We start from the raw sequence: 19,906 nt of genomic DNA on the forward strand, positions 1-19,906 counted from the left end.
CGGCAGTGCCTCATAAATCGGAGGATGACCTCAAGTGACCTTAAAAAGGAATGGGAAAAACATTACGTGTAGGTGTGAAGTGCACTGCTAGGGTTAGGATCATATCAGGCTCCTAGAAGCAGGACTGAAGACCCATAAAGCAAGGAAGAAGCTCTTCATTAATGAGAAGCAGGGAAAAACCAGGCTGGAGTTTGCAAAAAAATATGTACATTTTACACAGGCATGTACCCATAAATTGAGAAATGAGTGAAACAGAAAATTTTGCTGAGGTCTCAATTTTTTCTAGGGCTGTGTGTATGTGTGTATATATATATATATATATATATATATATATATATATATATATATATACACACACACACATATACACACACACATATACACACACACACAGCCCTGGAAAAATTGAGACCATAGCAAAATTTTCTGTTTCAATCATTTCTCAATTATATAATAATAATAATAATAATAATAATAATAATTATTATTATTATTATTATTATTATTATTATTATCATATATATATATATATATTTAAGCATCATTCATACTCAAGTGAAAAGACAATTATAAATCCAGGCTATGAAAAGGTTTGAGTGTCAGGAAAGGTACAAAAACAGCCTAATGCAGGTTTATAGGGACCTAACCTGTGGCGTAAAACATAGGTACATGGACAGATTGAGGCAACGGCACAACCTCTCAATATGGTAAATTTATCTACTTCGTGTTTTCCTCACAGTTGTCAAAGTAATTGTCAGCAAAGTCCAGCATCTGCTTCATGGCCTTGAGGAGCAGGATGTCACAGGTATTATTCAGCTCACTCTCATCATGGTAATTCTTCACTGGAATCACATTTGATGGTCGGATGCCCAGACACCCGCTAGCTCTGTAGATCTGCAGAGAGACACATACATTCATGTATATTTTCCAGCTGCTGTATCACAAGACTTGTGTCAAACAGGGTTGTAATAAGTCACAACTGAAATGGTATAAATCTGCCTTTAGCAGATGCTGCTGAATGTGAATGTACAGTAGAACCTCGGAACTCGAATAACTCTGATATCAAACCTGTATTTTTTTTCAATGCAATGTCTTGGATCTCAACCTTTCCTACTAGAACTTCTATGGGTCGAGAAGCGTTCAACTGTACAAATTCGGACTTCGAAAGGGTCTATGGCGTTTAATTAGTCTCAAAACACATGCACATAAAAACCACGCTTGCATATGCACTCGCCAGCAGAAATATCATCCTCACTATACACTTGACTCTACACAATACTCACTTGCTCAATCAGTATTAAATTATTACTCTCAAAATATGAGGCACGCGTGTATGTGCTCGTGAGCAGAAAACCCATCCTATCTACGCGCTCGCTGCACCCTCTTATGGAAGCCCTTTAGGGCCAAAACGTCTTAAACTTTTCGCATAGAGACGGAATTATCTCACGGCTACAGACGTTATATTTTTACCTCTAGAGACAGACATATAACTTCACATACAGACGGCATTTTGTAACATGTCTTGATGTCAACAAACTGATCTTTCAAAATAAAAGCACCATTAACTTCTAACCACAAACACCATAACAAAATCAAATTCTTCACCCTTTTGGTTATTATTCTCTGTGACTTTCCTTATGTGCAATTAAATAGACCAGGGTGACAAAATAAGTATTACTGTATATACAATATTGTCATGTAAATAAATCAATACTTATGATTAATCAATTAGCCTATGATTACGGTTTAAAAGAAAATTGCGAAGAGCCATTTTCCTTTGCGTCCCAATGATTTTGATTTCATACATCATAAATAAAACCACATATTTGTTGATAGTGATGTATTTGTGATTTTTTTTCTATAGATCATCTGCAGTATATTGAGTCCCTAAAGATGTCAGGGTGAGAAAATATATTTTTAATTGTTTTGTGTTTCCTCTCAATAGTTTTGTGTTCCCTCACAATACTTTTCCGCTACTAATAATAACTGTACTCTGTCCATTTAAAATACAAAAGATAGAATTAATGGATTAATAAGTATAAACCAAAATAATACAGACATGTCTAGTTAAATGTACTTTACTGTTTACAGCAACTGGCGGTCATTGGGCACAGTGCAATTATTATAATCATTATTATTATTTATTTATTATTATTATCATTATTATTATTATTATCATCATCATCATCATTATTATTGTCATAAATAATAACAATTATGATGATGATGATTATAATAATAAATATGTATATAAACATAATATTATAGTTGTCTGGTGTACATTGTCCCCATAGTTTAATGCTTAAAGCACACAGGACATGTCTGTATTACAGTACAGCAAATCACAAGCGGGCAAGTGCAGTGGGATCACAAATCTATTGTGTGGCAACACTGAAGTATTGTGAGAGAACGCAAAATTACTTAGGAAATGTTTTGCCACTCTGACCTCTTAGGGGCAATTCAGTGGTACGAACTGTACAGAAATCCACAAATAAACAGGATGGAAGCCACAAATGTAACAAATAGGCAAAACTCAATAGCTTTGTGTTCCCTCACAATACTTTTCCGCTACTAATAATAACTGTACTCTGTCCATTTAAAGTACAAAAGATAGAATTAATGGATTAATAAGTATAAACCAAAATAATACAGAATTGTCTAGTTATGTGTACTTTACTGTTTACAGTAACTGGCGGTGATTGGACAAAATGCAATTATTATTATTATTATTATTATCATTCTTATCATTATTAGGTGCGGCATGGTGGTGCAGTGGTTAGCACTGTTGCCTCACACCTCTGGGACCCGGGTTCGAGTCTCCGCCTGGGGCACATGTGTGTGGAGTTTGCATGTTCTCCCCATGTCGTCGTGGGGTTTCCTCCGGGTACTCCGGTCTCCCCCCACAGTCCAAAGACATGCTGAGGCTAATTGGATTTACTAAATAGGCCATAGGAGTGCGTGCGTGAGTGCATGGTGTGTGAGTGTGCCCTGCGATGGGCTGGCCCCCCATCCTGGGTTGTTCCCTGCCTCGTGCCCATTGCTTCCGGGTTAGGCTCCGGGCGACCCAGCAGGATAAGCGGTTTGGAAAATGGATGGATGGATGGATGTGTGGTTTTTCATGTCTGTATGACTTTATCAGTTGTTGAATGATTGTATCATTAGTTTGCTGAGTTGATAGGTTTCAATAGGTAAACATGGAGGCTCTGCAAGGGATTAAACTCATTTACATCATTTCTTATGGGGAAATTTAACTTGGAACTCAACCAAATCCTAAGTCGACCAGCCTTCTGGAATGAAGTAAGTTTGTCTTCCAAGGTACCACTGTATAACTAAAGTTCTAAAGCTCCTGAGGGCAATTAAATGTCAAAGAATTGTACTACTTGCCAACAGAGTTTTTTATTGTGATAGTATTCATAACCGACTTCTACTGAATCAGTATCAGAATGTAATCACTGATAACACTTCTACCCACTTATGCAAGCCGCTCTGGCTAAGGGCATCTGCCAAATGCAGTAAATGTAAATCCAAATTTTGGACACAAATTTGTCATCCATCCATCCATAACCCCCAATCCCAGGAAACAGAGGACCTGAGGAAGGAGACACCCAGGCCAGGATCCTGGTTTATGGAGGCGTGAGGCCACAGTGCTGCCCACAGGGTCATTTTGCTGCCTGACAATATGTTTTAGAAAATAAAATTGAGATAAAGTTTTGTGAGCCATTGGAATATAATAAACCAAAGGTTCAGACCCCCCAGGGCTGTGGGTCGATCCCTGCCGCTGGTTGCATGTGTGACGTTTGCTTGTTCACTCTGTTTCCTCCTACAGCCCACAGACATTCACCCAGATGAACTGCTATCTCTCACTTGTTCACTGTGTATGTGTCTGCTGCGAGCTTTTAGTACTGATTCCAGTGTTAGACCCTGAAACTCACCATATCCTTTATGTAGCAGCTGTGATACACCTTCTTCAAGTCCTTTTCCACATGCGGGCACGCTCTGTCCACATGGGTCAGTAGCACCAATAGAGGCACATCTAAAAACATCAACAGAAACGTCTCACTAGTGACATATTATATGTTCTATGGAATAAGCCATCATAGCAATCAGCACACTGATGTCTGTCTTACTCAGAAGCACCTGCCAGCATCACTCTGCCTTTCCTCAATCCACATGTGTTCAGCTCAGCTCATGTTCATACCCTAATCTTCAGTCCCAACCCTTTAAAAGTGGGCCCTATGTGACAGAAAGCCCTCCAGCTTCTCACAGATGGAGCGGCTCTGTGTGGAGGAGCACCCAGGAGCTCCTTCAGTTACAGCATGAATACTGTTCCTGCCAAAGCCCCGGAAAACATGGTTTGCCATTTTCCATTCCAGAAAGCTGCTCTTGTTTTTACTTTGTCACGTTCCTGTATGATTATTCTGTGTTATTCATGTACCCCTGCCCAACAACACACACTCAATAACAGATGCCACATTCCTCCCCACTCACTAACCTTGAAAACTAGTTTTCTTTCGGATTTCATCAACTTTCTTCTTCATTTCTGTAGCCATAATTCCTAATGTTGAGCTGTCTATCACATACACCACACAGTGGATCCTGTCCTTAATTTGTAACTCTGTCTGACCAGCACCAGGTTGCCATGGTGATGCAGGGTTGAACTAAACAGACAAAACGTTGTTAATGACACATTACAAACAGACATGCACTGACTTTGAGATCATGAGAAATTGAAGCAAAATGTTGTGTATCTCATATGACATCTGTGTAATTCCTTATTTATGTGAGAACAAATCAATGGATAAGATTTAATTTTGTCAGAAGAGAATGTAGGGAGAAGACGACCAGTATCTGTAAACATGTGACTGTTATAAGCCATTAATGGGATCAGACATGCATGCATTCATATGGCAGTTGTTACTGAGGCCTGCTTAGATACACAGCTCTTACCGAGTACCTTTTTTTATGCAGCCCTTCAGGATGCTCTCAATATCTTCAATGTTCACCCCTTCGTTTGCTTTTCTGAGATTTAGTTTCCTGTATTCATATAGCAGTTGTTTTTTAGACATGCTTAGATACACAGCTCTTACCTGGTAATCGTCCGGTATGTAGCCATTCAGGATCCTCTCAATATCTTCAGTTTTCACCCCTCCATTCGCAGTTGCCTCCAATCCCATGGTGTCACACAGTAGGAATCCCAGAGGCTGTCCGCCTCGACCTGCCATCACCTGGTAAGTGCGATACTGGAAGAGGACACATGATTTCATTCATCTTCTTGCTGCTAATACACTTCAGCAGGCATCTCAAGCTCAAATAACATGGGGGCACTGATGTGGTGGTCTTCAGCTCAGGCAGCCCACTCAAGTTTGCTTAAGAAAAACACCAAATGCAGATAATCTACTAAACAGGCAGCATTAATATGGTCATGTGTTGTTCTGTGGGCCAGATTTAATGCTGATTAAAAATCCTGTCAGACCCCTAAAGTACATGTTATTGGAACGATAGATGTGAGAAATGTCATTTATGTCTATGCAGGGTCACAGAAGTCCGGAGCATATCCCACAAAGCAGGGAATAACCCAGGATGGGGAGTGACACACACCATTCCCACACACATTCCCACCTATGGACAATTTAAAAACTCCACTTCACTCTACAGTGTGTTTGGGTGATGGGGGAGGGAAGCCAGAGAACCCAGAGGAATGATGGGTAATGGCAATAAGCACATGAGGGTAGGACAGTGACTTGGTGGGTGATGGGGAGGGAAGCCAGAGAACCCAGAGGAATGATGGGTAATGGCAATAAGCACATGAGGGTAGGACAGTGACTTGGTGGGTGATGGGGAGGGAAGCCAGAGAACCCAGAGGAATGATGGGTAATGGCAATAAGCACATGAGGGTAGGACAGTGACTTGGTGGGTGATGGGGAGGGAAGCCAGAGAACCCAGAGGAATGATGGGTAATGGCAATAAGCACATGAGGGTAGGACAGTGACTTGGTGGGTGATGGGGAGGGAAGCCAGAGAACCCAGAGGAATGATGGGTAATGGCAATAAGCACATGAGGGTAGGACAGTGACTTGGTGGGTGATGGGGAGGGAAGCCAGAGAACCCAGAGGAATGATGGGTAATGGCAATAAGCACATGAGGGTAGGACAGTGACTTGGTGGGTGATGGGGAGGGAAGCCAGAGAACCCAGAGGAATGATGGGTAATGGCAATAAGCACATGAGGGTAGGACAGTGACTTGGTGGGTGGTTTGGGGGTTTGAATCCTGCCTCCTGCTCTCTCTGCATAGGGATTACATGTTCTCACTGTGTAATGTTTCATAGTGTGGAAGAAATTTAGCAACTGAAATAAACTAAAATTCCCACTGCCTTTCCAAACTGATTGGTATGAGGAGCAGTGACAGACATTCCAGACTGATGGGCCATTGACAGTATGCAAAGGTCTGGTGACTCCAAAATCACTTCAAAGTTGTAACACTTTAGTAATCAAACCTCATACAATTCTTTGAATGTCTCATTCACCTTTGCGTAGCCAGCCCCTATGTCTATAAGCTTCAGAGCTCAAACGTCTTGGCTAGAAATGTTTATAATGTTATTTTTTTACAATTTGTCAGCACCACTGAAAATAGGTTTTTGAAAAGTATATGTTTAAAGTAGATTTTAACAAAAAAAAATAGAATAATCACATTCTAAATGATCTTAGATTATTGGTGCTGAGTTTGTGCTGAATAAAAGCATTTGTAGCACTTTGGGATAAATGTTGTTTAGATAAGTGAAATATTTTACAGTTTTTCGGAATTGCTGAATTATTAAAAATCATTTTGGGAACAAAACTGCCAATTGCCAAAAGTCATTTATTGAATCAGTCACTTGTTTGGCAAAACTTTAACCCATGCTCACCTAGTTAGAGACAATTTGCAGAACTCAGTCACCCTTTTTGCAAAATTCAAAACACATTCTCATTCATAAAAACACATTTTGCGCGATGGTGAACTTTGATGCAAAATAGAAAACACAGGCCGCAGAGGTTAAGCGCAGCCAGCACACAGTAGTCATTTAAACACAATGACTCAAAACTGTTCACACACATTTCTAAACATTTGAAGAAGCCAAAGAGTGACTAGAACATAGAATACATGCCATAGGTGAATATGAGTTGAATTTCGACGTCAAGGTACAAATGGGCCTCACAGAGGATTCTTTCTGCATCGCCCAACAAGGGATAGCATCACTAGTCCCAGCCCTGAGACATGGTGATGAATGAACATTCTTCCGTGAATCTGGCTTGGCAGTTGCACAACATTTTGCTGTAATATGCCTCTCATTTGTTTACATTTTGGCTTTGTCATTTACAGTAACTTTTCTGGAGTACTTTGTACGGCAAACGTTATATATTACAGTTTTTCTCAATTGCTTTGGCTCAGTTCTCAAATGATTTTTTTATTTCCCAAAACATTAAGTTCAGATCTCTGAACAATTCGCATCTTTTTCACATCAGATTGGAATTTCTTATTGATTTGAGCAAATTGCAAATGCTTTGGCACATGTGTGCAAAGAGTACATACAACTGTCTGCAGTTTGGACAACAAATAATTGCATATGGCTTGTTGATCAAAACTGATGACTCGATTCTCACTTACACTGTCAAACACTTCAGAACTTCTCAGACATTTTTTATTGTGTAAGCCATCACATTCAAAACGATCTATTCAATTATCATAATTAGTATACATGAATGTATATTCTAAAATATATCTAACATTGACATTGTTTGTAATGTCTGCTACATTGGCACATGCCCTGTAATTGCAATCGCAATCGAATTGCAAAGTACCTCTAATATGACTCAACCATTTAACCATTTAACCAATCAACTTTGGGAGTATGTATATGTAGATTGCCCACAGCACAATCACTGCTGTAGAATGTTTTGAGAATGGAGGACGTTCACAACGCTGAACTGCAGCAACATGCTCGTGGAAGAGCAATTGGAAGGCGTGTAAGAATACGTGGTGGTGGTAGAGGAAGAAATAATTGAGGAAGAGGTGGAAATAGAAGAGTTAGAGTCTCTGATGAAATCAGAGCCACACTTGTGGCAGGTGGAAGAGGCTGGTCGAAGAGTACAGCCTAATGTAAACAGGTCCACAGTGTCATCAATTGTGCAAACCTTTCGTAGGGAAAACAGGTACATATGTATTTTTTTGTTTTACAGTATGTAAAGTATTTTTACAGTATAAACAACAATATTGTAAAGGTAAATGCAAGTCTATTTGTTCATTCTATAGAACTGCACGACAACCTCGCGCTGGTGGCAGAGCAGCAGTATTTAACCAACTGCAAGAACAAGAAATTTGCAACATGGTCATAGCCAATTCCATCAGGCTAAGAGAGATCCAAAGTGCAATCATAAATGACAATGAGGTCTTTTGCAAATATACATTCTGTCAGCATTTCCACCATAGACATAGTTTTAGAAAGACATCAGATGACTATGAAACAGCTCTATAAGGTGCCATTTGAGAGGAACAGTGAAAGAGTCAAGGCGTTGCGGTACCAGTATGTCCAGGTAAACCATTGGTGTGCACTTAGTGAGTTTTCCTGTATTTCTAAGATGCCTGTATTACTTTACTGTAAGTTTCAGTAACCCATAAGAAAATACATTTACTGTTACATTTTTTCCTGTGTTCCTTCAAAGAGAATCATGAAGTTAGAACTACATGAAACGACTCACATTCTTGTTTTTGTGGACGAGGCTGGGTTTAATCTGTCCAAAGGCTGGAGACGTGGTCGCAATCTCATTGGACACCGAGCCACAATTGACACACCAGGCCAACGTGGGGCCAATATTACAATGTGTGCTGCCATTTCAGAGAATGGTGTGAGCACACATATTCCACACATTGGGCCCTATAATACCCAACTTCTCCTGGCCTTCCTAAATGCACTTTACAGAGACCTGATTCCAGAACAAGAAAGAGGTTTGGTTAGACCACATTTGCCTAATTATGTTGTTGTCTGGGATAATGTCAGCTTCCACCGAACCAACAGTGTTAGTGACTGGTTTGCTGCACATGAAAGGATAGCAGTGGAATTCTTTCCACCATACTCTCCGTTCCTAAATCCAATAGAAGAGTTTTTTTCAGCATGGAGGTGGAAAGTGTATGATCATAGACCACAAAATCAGATGTCTTTGTTGGATGCCATGAATGCTGCATGTGAGGACATCACAGCTGACCATTGCAGGGGATGGGTGCGGCATTCAAGGAGATTTTTTCCACGGTGTGTGGCAATGGAAAACATCAGATGTGATGTTGATGAAAATCTTTGGCCTGACCAACGTGAGCAACAAGATGTCCACCAAGAATAATTTGTTTTTTTTTTCCCCATGAATGTTATTTGTTGTTTTTGTGTATTTGTGGTAATACACAAATATGAAATGTAAAGTGAAATCTTGTTACTCTTGTCAGTTACTTTACATGTACAGTAATACACTTGTATTGTGTATATACACGTGAAGTACAAAAATAAACACTGTACAAATACAAATGTTCATAGATTTTTTCTTTTCTTTTCTACATACTATTGACTTTTCTCAACAAATATGAGATTTTTGTTTAAACCCTTAATTTTCATGGTTGACTGTTGTGGTGAAAAAACAACTAAACATTTTGACCAGTGTGGCTCACACAATGACAAAAATACTTTAGATTTTGGTGGCCTTGGCCAAATTATTGACACAATAACTAGGTTTTGAAGCATGAATTAAATGTTTTGGGTGAGTAACTACATTTTGCAGACATGCTATAAAGTTTTGAAGTTCCTGCAAACAGTTGTGACATTTGCACTCACAGTTTAGAGAATGTTAAGACTGTTTCGAAAAATGTGCCAAAGCAATTGAGAAAAACTGTAGTTATCAGTCATAACTCTACAGTATACAAATATTTTTGGTAATCGACCATACTTTTTTTTTCACTATAGTTGTCACGCCCGGCTCATACTATCCTCGTGTGTGCCACGCCCCCTGATCATTGAGGGGGGGCTAGGCTTCGTGCTAAACTTCACACTAAGAAATGGGAACAAACTGGAACACAGACAGGAAGTAAAGTGGGGCTGCGGCCCTTCTCATAGTGCAAGTGAAATTAGGAAAGCAGAAGGTGCATTATCAGGGTCATGGTGACATTATGCTTATGCTTGACTGGCTTGGCTGTGGGGCCTAACAATGGAGGGGGTCGCTGAGGGTCGCTGACGCTGCAACTTTGCAACATAACAGGATAGGATAAAAGGGAAAGGGTGTGGGTACTAACGCCAGCATTGTCAAAACAATAGTTGTATGTCACGCAACTGGAAAGGTACCAACAAGGACAGCAGACGTCCTAAACGGGTTATAAAAACCAGACACAGACAATAGAGAGGAGAGCTTCCTTCGGTATGTACTGTTTGTGCATCTGAGTGTGGCTCCCGGATTGCAATCTGTGCTTGGAATAAAGAGAGCTGACTTACAACCATCTTTCGCCTCCAGAGTGCATCTTTTCCTCATCAATGGACTCGGTGGAGTCTAACTCCAACATTATCCACGTGTGCTTCCCTGATCTTGCCCAGCTGTGTCTGATTATTTTCGCCCAGTCCTGTCTATTTCAGTCCATGTCTTGCCTTAGTTTCTGGTCCGTCATTGATGTTAGTCGACGTCTGACGTTTCCTGCCTCTAGTTTCTCCAATAAATCCCTGTTTCCCTGTATTCCGCTTGCCTGCCTGCTTCTTGCCCGCTCGCCTGCCCGAACGATCACCCTCTTTCTACGGCGATCGTGACAATAGTCTTGCGGTTTCTAATTTACATGCTAACAAGAGTTTTGACTGGTAGCGTTTTCATTTTTTTGTGAGTTTAGCTTGAATTTTAGGGTTTGTGCTTAGTGGTTTAATTATAGGAGAGGAGATTTTAGGAAATGTGTTTTAGCAATTGAGAAAAATTTTAAAATGTCAAGGCATGTCAGACTACTTTGAAAGTGGGTGAGAGGCCTCAGACTCCAAAGGGTTACAGTAAATACTTATTATGCTATGTTTCTTTTATGTTCCTCTTTTTGAGTCTGGTACTATGACAAAAATTCCCAATCTATCTATCCAGTGCTACTTAAACATTCTATCCTCTTTGTGCAATGTAGTGACGTAAAGTACTGTCAGCACAACAGCATGATACTACCACCACCCTGCTTGACTATTGGTTCAGTGTTCTTAGGTTAAGAAAGCAACCTCACCTTGACCCCTGCAAACATATCTCTTTTCATTGTGGCCAAGCAGAGAAGTTAATGACACATTCACACGTCATTGTGACTGCCCCCCACCCCCACCCCGTGAATATGCAGCCATCAGCAGCCTTTCAGACTGTTAGAAAGGCAGAACACACTAAGGAATGTGTCTGTTTTATTCAAGCACAGTACAGAACCATATGTTTTTTATTTTTCATTTTCTACTCTGTCCACCTTTATTCTCCACAATCAATCTTATTACTTTGTTTAGGCCTGTAATTAGTCTGTTACACACATCTTGGGTCACTCTCCTCTCCCATAATGCTCTCCCTCGCTGCTGCTTTGTACCTGGCTTGGCCTCCTTGCGGATCAAGTCAAGTAGTCAAGTCAAGTAGGTTTTATTGTCATTTCAACAATACACAGAGTACATAGTGAAATGAGATAATATTCCTCCAGGACAATGATGCAACACAGAGTAGGACAACGACAGAGCGACATCATAAGTGCAGACAGGACAGCATAACAGTGCAGACTGACAAGACAAGACAACATACAGTGCAAATTAATGGTGGTATCAGTCTGGATTCAGTATTTAAGTTACTGTATGGTAGCAGCGAAGGTTATTTGTGCAAAAATGCTGTGCAAAAATGCCGTGGTATAGAAGAGTAAGGAGTTGAGAGGAAATAAATAACAATAAATAGAATATACAGATGTACATGTAATGATCCTTACTGGGGAGCACCCTAAGCTCCCAACCCAGGAGAGGCCTGCACCATGCCTGGGCCAGGAGAAGTTGCTACTGCACTAGAAGGAGCGGCCTTTGTCGCTCCACTAGCCCCCAGCCCAGGAGATGCCTTCATCACTCTGTTAGCGCCTGGCCCAAGGCTTCCAGCCCCGAGAGGGCTGCCCACCTTGCACCCGCAGTGGCCACCACAGATGAGGTTTCTGCTGCTCCCGGCTCCAAGGGCGCCACTTTGCCCATGCTCCCAACATGCCAGGTCATCTGCCTTGCCCATTTCTGGAAGGCCTGGTTCTACCCCGCTCACTGCATGATGTCCTGTTGGATATAGCTTCACTCTCAGCTGCCAGGCCAGTGAGAGCTGTTCTGTTCTGCCCATATTTGGACGTCCTGGTTCCGTTCTGTGTCTAGGCCTCCAGGTTCCCTCCAGCCTGTCCTGCTCATCTTCAGCTGTCCCAGTTGTCATGCCCTTCAAGCTCCTCAATGCCCTCCTGTCCCTCCATCTCTCACCCTGCAGGTTCCTTATCCTCCTGTTCCTATCCTGTCTCCTAAGTGCCCACCTGGTCTGGTTCCACTGTCTCTGCAGCACCATCTGACCCTGGCCCTGCTGTCTTCTTGGTGCCACCTAGCCACTCTGACCCCTCAGTGCCACCTGGTCCCACAAGTTCTCCAACCCCAGGAGGCTCTGCGTCCTTTAGTCTGCCCCCCACATCACAGGGTCTGGATGATCCCCTGCCAAGCCCTGTTCCCTTCTGCTCTGCCCTGCTTTTGCCCTGTTGCCCCTTCCCAACTGTGCTCTTCCCTAATCTGTGTCCCTTGTGGTCCTTTTTTCTGCTCTGTGTTCCTAATGGTGTCTGGTCCTGTGTTCCTGGTCTTGTCCTTGTATCTGGGGACTTTGTATGCCTATCCTGGTGTTAGGCTCCACGGTCAAAGCCCTAGGGGGTGTGTTCCTGTCCCGTCCTGTTTTGTCCATGGGTTCTGTCCCTCTGTAGTAAAATCTGTCCTGTCCAGGTGTGACCTGTTTTATTTGCCCCCATCTCTTTCCTGGGTCTCCTTGGTCTTTTTCAGTCCATTACTGGCCTGGTCCCTGCCTGGTCTGTGCCCCTGTCAGTGTTTGTCCTGTCCCATCCCGATTCTGGGGAGGGGTGGGGTACAGTCCTTCCCTGCCCATGATGTCTGCCTAATCCTCCAGTTTCCTCCCTGCCACTGCTCTAACAAACCACAACTGGTGCACGTTTTTCACCTCTTGTTCTTGCCCTCAGGTTAGCAATTCCCAACTGCCTCTTGTCTGGGCCCTCATTAACTCAGTATTTAAGTGCTTCCCAGTCTTGTGGTCCCCAGTTCCATCATTAACGTTGTTTGCCTGTTGTCCATATCCACACCTCCCTGTTTCTCCCCCTGTGATCCTGTCTGCCAGTTCCATTTCTATTAGTCAACCACCTTTTCTTTGCCCCCCCCCACCTGCTCCCCAAGTCTTTTGCCCTGGTGTACAACACAAGGAATTGAACTTAGCAAAGAAGAGTGCAATGACTGGAATGTTTATGGAGAGTAGACCACTTATATATAGCTTGTCCCATTGTATAAATTAGAACATTGCACCTCCTTTTCATTGAAGCTGTCTGTGATCATCCCTTGTGTATCACTCTGCTTCCCTTTTGCAAGAAGAAATAATTTCTCATCACTTCAGAACTATGTCTCCGGGTAAATTTTTGTGACAATGGGCTCAAACTAAATTTCATACAAGGGATTTAGTACTGTCCTAAATGAGGACAACAAAGAGCAACGAGTAACAAACTGCAAATAAACATAGCAGATGTGGAACAAACACTGAACCAGAATGGTGGACAGCTGTATAAGCTAGTCTTTCATGTGAAATGAAGACTCGCATAATCACATTACCTTCATGGTCAGGCTTTCTCCTATAAATCCTACATCAGCTTGGCTTGTTATGTTGCCACGGAAGATAGAGTTCATGGAGTTGAAGAAGCTTGATTTTCCAGCTGTAATCTGACCAATGAGAAGAATCCGAGCCTGAGGCACTGAATCGATAAGGGGCTTGTAATCCTGTATGTATTTCATGAGGTTGTTTCTTGTGCTATAGGAATGGAAATGGGAATTAGTCAAAGTTTATAAGAAACACAAATAGTCCTATATCTAATATACAACAGTTAGTTTCGACCAAGAAATCAGATTGGACAAAATCTTTTTTATGAGTGCTGTTACAGTATAACCGCACTTGGACATTTCACATCAGATGTATCACTCCGCTTTACAGGTGTATCTAAAAACCGTTAAGCAATAACATATGAGAAGGAATGTGGTTGTACTCCAATATATCATCGCTGTGATTTGGTCATGCGGCCGAGTGCTGAAGATAGTAGTACAATATATGACGGCAGTGATTAACACAACTTTGTGTATGATATTGCTTTTATACAACATTTCAAGTGGTATTAGTAGGTTAACACTAATAAGCCATGACGAATAATATTTGCTTGATTACTTATTTAAACCATGGAGTGTTTGTCTGGATCAGTTGAAACAGTATGACTCGTGCACGGAAATGTAAAACACATTCAGGCCAGCTTTGTTGCGACTCAAGACAATTCCTGCAAATAGGCCTACTAGATCCTCATCGAACGCAACTCTGGTGCTGGAATCATCTTCAGAGATGTTTGTATTAGAATATAGGTCCAAACTTTTTATGGCATGTGGAATCATAAACCTGAATGCTTTTTCGATGCATCAGCTTATGTCCATGAAGTATGCCGTACTGTTTCAAGTGATTGGTTTCAAAACAGAAAATATTACTCAGAAAAACAGGATGATCTCATTATTTCAGAAAAACTAAAAATTTTACTTATAAAAACAGGGTTCTTATGTCCTTATTTTGGAAAAACAGAACTGTTTTTTTCCCCAGAATAATGTAATATGCTTCCAGAACTTGTATATCTCATTAAGATTTTTTTGCACATTTACAAATCTTATTACACACACGAATGTTCTGAATACACATTTACAGATTCTTATACACTTTTGTAAATATCAATATGCATTTACAGGTTGTTTTACATTTACAAATCTACAGTCACACAACTCTCCACACACATTTGCAAATAATTTTGCTACAATAATAGCCATACTCATGGGCCCACTGGTGAAATCACTACCAGCCATGAGATTACAACTAGTGAACGTCTTATCATGGGTGCAGAGACCTAACCTGCAGTGCCACACACCACCATATGCAGGCTGTTTGTGTGTCTGGGTGTGTTTGATCACAGACAGTTTACAGTATATTACTCATGAATATTAAAAAATACAGGTATATAATAACTGTCATGATCCGTGAAAACGGCTGATCGTTCGGGCAGACGAGCGGGCAAGAAAGCGGGCAGGCAGGCGGAATACGGGGAAAACTAGGGGTTTATTCAAGACGAGCAGAGTAGGACGGAACAGAAGCTGGAACATCGACAAACATCAATGACGGACAAGGAACCAATGCAAGACATGGACTGAAATACACAAGACTGGGCAAACATAATCAGACACAGCTGGGTACGATCAGAGAAGCACACGTGGATAATCAGGGGGCGTGGCACACACGAGGATCTTATGAACTGGGCGTGACAATAACAATAATAATAATAACAAATTTTATTTATAGGCGCCTTTCTGGACACTCAAGGACACTGTACAGTGAGTGTAAAAGAACAATATAAATCATAAAACCATAAAATACAAAAAATACAAGAATATAAAACATAGGTTAAATTAGACAAAGCAACTGAATTCACAGAGAGAGAAAGCCAGCTTGAACAGATGGGATTTAAGTTTCGATTTGAAGAGTGGAAGTGAGTCAGTGTTTCTGAGCTCTGATGGTAATGAGTTCCAGAGGCGAGGAGCTGAGTGACTGAAAGCTCTGCTCCCCATGGTGGCAAGACGGGCGAGGGGGACAGTGAAATGGATGGAGGATGAGGATCTAAGGGTGCGAGGGGGAGTGGCAATTTGTAGGAGGTCGGACAGATATGGAGGAGCAAGGTTGTGGATGGCCTTAAATGTTAACAGCGAGATCTTAAAGTTAATATGGAACTTAACTGGCAATAATTGAAGCTGCTGCAGAACGGGAGGGATGAGGTGGATGGAGGAGGTTCGGGTGATAATACGGGCAGCTGAACCAATTGAAGCTTATGAAGGGATTTCTTAGAGAGACCAAAGAGGAGAGAGTTGCAGTAATGTAAGCGAGTGGTAACAAGACTGTTAACAGGAATAGCAGTGGTATGTGGAGTAAGGGAAGGACGTAGATGATTAATATTACATAGGTGGAAAAATGAAGGAAATATGAGTGATGTTATTGATGTGAGACTGGAAGGGTAAGGTACTGTCGAGGATGACACCCAATTTGTTTAATTTGAGAAAGTTTAAAGAGAACCAGGACTTAATTTCTGCTAAACAATCAATGAGGGAGGAAGGTAAAATGGAAGAGTTGGGTTTGCTACTGAAGTAGAGCTGGGTGTCATCTGCATAACAGTGGAAATTGATATTGTACTTGTGAAAGATTTTGCCTAGGGGAAGGAGGTAGATAATGAAGAGGAGGGGCCCCAGGACAGAGCCCTGGGGCACACCTGAAGTGACAGTGGAGGGCTGAGATGTGAAAGATTTGAGCTGAATTAACTGAGTGCGGCCAGAGTGGTAAGATTTGATCCAGTGTAATGGAGTTTCTGATACCAGTGGAAGATAATCTATTTACAAGGGTGTTGTGACAAATAGTATCAAAGGCTGCACTCAGGTCAAGAAGAATGAGAATAGTTAGTAAACCAGAGTCAGCAGCCATAAGTAGGTCGTTAGTGATTTTTATAAGTGCAGTTTCTGTGCTATGAAGAGGGCAAAAACCAGACTGGAACTGTTCATAGAAATTATTGTGAGATAAGTGGGAATGAAGTTGAATAGCTACTGTTTTTTCAAGATTTTTAGAGATAAAAGGTAAGTTAGAAATTGGACAGAAGTTATTGAAGTCAGTAGGCTCAGCACCAGGTCGTCAGTATTGGAGTTATGACAGAAGCTTTGAACGATGGAGGAACAGTTCCAGTGGTGAGAGAAGAGTAAATGATAGACAAAATGAGGGGAACCAGAGAAGGGAGACAGGCCTTAACCAAATCTGAGGGCAGAGGGTCTAACTGACAGGTGGATGACTTGGACTTACAGATAATATCTGAAATTTCTGAAAGGGTGGGAAGCTGAAAGGATGAAAATGTCAGAGTAGGGGAGTGGAGCTCAAATGAGTTCAAATGAGGTTGATCCAAGGTCCCAATGGATCCTCTGTATTTTTTCATTAAAGAAGGACATAAGGGAATTACAGCGATTAGCTGAATAAAGATGGGATGGTAGAAAATCTGGGGGTTGGATAATATTGTTGAGTATCAAAAACAATGCCTTAGTATTACCCTTATCAGATGAAATTATATGGGAATAATAGTTGGATTTGGTTTAAGCATTTGAATCCCTGTAGTATGATATATGGTCTTTGAACATCTCTTTGTGAACAGTGAGTCCAGTCTTTCTGTAAAGCCTCTTTAGTTGGCAACCTTTGGCTTTCAAAAGCCGAAGTTCAGATGTAATCCAGGGGGCAGAAATTCAAAAAGAGACAGATCTGGTTTTTAATGGGGCAACAGAGTTAAGAATATCACGAAACCCACAGTTATAATAGGAAACTAACTCTTCTGGGGTGGATATATTGGGAATGTCCATAAGGGAGTTAATGCTAGAAAAAAAGTAAATCTAAATTGATATTTTTAATATTGTGAAAGGAAATGAAACGAGGGAGCTTATGAATGGAAAATGTGAGTTCAACTTTAAATGAGAGGAGGAAATGATCAGTTATAGGGAGTTCAACTGCCGATTAGACTTTTAAACTTTCCACGCAAGATTATCAAGCTTATTATGCTCCTTTAACCCGGATGCGCGGACTTTACAGCAGCTCATCCTCATCCCCCCATTATCGCAAGAACCAGCTCTTCAGCAAAACTGCACAACAACAAATAGCGTAAGTGAGATTTTATTCTAAGATGGCTAGTTGTGATGTTGTGTTTTGTAGCGAATGTAGAATGTTTAGCCTTAGTTCGTCAATCAGCAATGATAGCTTAAACAGTGATAACTTTATCTGCAAGAAGTGCAAGGCAGTAGAAGCCCTGATGGAAAGAGTTACCTGGCGGCGCCACGAGCAGGCAGCGGCTAACAGAGCTCCGGTGATTTCAGTGTTTTTACTGAACCTTTTTTCTACTTTCCGTTTTGTTTGACCGAATCACGATGTGTATCACCTACGACAGACTCATCCTGCTCCAAATTGAAAGAAAATGCACGATTCCACCGCTAAATCTACCGTTGGAGACGCTACAGATCCTAGGCGAGGCAGCAAAGCACAGCTGGCCGAAACGCAAGCGCTGCTCACGCAAACAAAAGCGAGGAAAGCGCGCGGGCACTAGTGCGAGGCTAAGAGCTAACCCCATCCGACCGGCACTTCCATCTGTCCTCCTCTCCAACGTCCGCTCACTGGACAACAAGATGGACTATCTCTGGCTCCAGCAGGCAAGCCAACGTGAGATAAAGAACTGCTGCGTCTTTATTTTCACGGAAACGTGGCTGAACGTGGGCATCGCGGACTCCGCTATCCAGCTAAAGTAGTTAGTATGCTATCGGGCCGATAGAGAAGCCTCATTGTCCGGTAAGAGCCGTGGAGGCGGCGTGTGCGTCTACATTAACAAACTCTGGTGCACGAACTCCGCTGAATTGACTCGCCACTGCTCACCACAGATAGAGTTTTTGGTGATAAAGTGCCGCCCGTTCTACCTGCCGAGAGAATTCTCCGTGGTGCTAGTTATAGCCATGTACCTGCCACCTAGCGTGAATGCTAACCAGGCGCTAGCCGAACTTCATGAGGCTGTTAATAAACTCCAGACTGTGCACCCGGACGGCTTTCTCATCATCGCTGGCGACTTCAACCACGCAGACCTGAAGTTAGTTCTCCCCAAATTCCATCAACATGTGGACTTTGCTACGAGGGGGGAGAACTGCCTGGACAAAGTTTACACCAACGTGCGTGGTGCCTACAAAGCAGCAGCGCGTCCTCACATCGGCTCTTCTGACCACACGACGGTGATGCTACTGCCCACATACTTCTCTCTGCTAAAACGCACAAGACCTTCCAAAAAAACCATCAGAGTCTGGCCCAGTGGAGCTGTCTCAGCAATCCAGGACTGCTTTGAGTGCACGGACTGGGATGTTTTTAAAGAGGCAGCGACGCTCAATGGTTGCATCAATCTGGACAAGTTTGCAGAATCTGTGACCTGCTACATCAGCAAGTGCATAGAGGATGTTACTGTCCTTAAGAACATAACCACCAGAGCCAACGAGAAACCCTGGTTCACAGCACAGGTACATGCACGGCTAAGAGAGAGAGATGCTGCTTTCAGGTCTGGGAACAAAGTTGCTCTTAAAACAGCCAGAGCAAACCTCTCTTGCTCCATCCGACAGGCAAAGCGAGCACACACACAAAAGATCCACAACCACTTCAGGGACACAAAAGACTCGCAGTCTATGGAAAGACATCCAGGCTGTCTCTCAATACAAGCCAGCACCAAGCAGCTGTGAGGGAGATGCCACACTTCCTGAGGAGCTGAACAAGTTCTATGCACGATTCGACGCATTGAACAACACACACACGTCGAAACCCACGCCTCCCATCACTGACAAGATCATCTCTCTGCCTGCAGCGGACGTGAGGAGAACTTTTGCCAAAGTCAACCCACGGAAGGCTGCCGGTCCAGACAACATTCCTGCTCGCGTGCTCAGAGACTGCGCTGATCAGCTGGCTGAGGTCTTCTCAGACATCTTCAACACATCACTGAGCCAGATGATCGTCCTAGCATGC

At 42.2% G+C, this 19,906-nt stretch overlaps 1 protein-coding gene across 2 annotated transcripts in view; it reads right to left on the reverse strand.

Annotated features, from left to right (window-relative positions):
- The window catches only part of LOC125726784 (uncharacterized), a 46,328-nt gene that overhangs the window by 8,133 nt on the left and 18,289 nt on the right, over positions 1–19,906 (reverse strand). The window contains exons 3-7 of one of the 2 annotated variants that reach the window (XM_049003276.1): positions 13,879–14,074; positions 5,088–5,240; positions 4,493–4,658; positions 3,933–4,033; positions 738–894 (exon numbers count right to left, since the gene is read on the reverse strand). In XM_049003276.1, coding sequence (XP_048859233.1) covers positions 738–894; positions 3,933–4,033; positions 4,493–4,658; positions 5,088–5,240; positions 13,879–14,074 — 773 coding nt within the window. Of the gene's footprint in view, positions 1–737; positions 895–3,932; positions 4,034–4,492; positions 4,659–5,087; positions 5,241–12,151; positions 12,707–13,878; positions 14,075–19,906 lie in introns of those variants that run through there. The other variant, XM_049003275.1, reaches the window with a different exon arrangement.

This window comes from Brienomyrus brachyistius, unplaced genomic scaffold (genome assembly GCF_023856365.1).
Source record: "Brienomyrus brachyistius isolate T26 unplaced genomic scaffold, BBRACH_0.4 scaffold76, whole genome shotgun sequence".
Lineage (NCBI taxonomy): Eukaryota > Metazoa > Chordata > Actinopteri > Osteoglossiformes > Mormyridae > Brienomyrus > Brienomyrus brachyistius.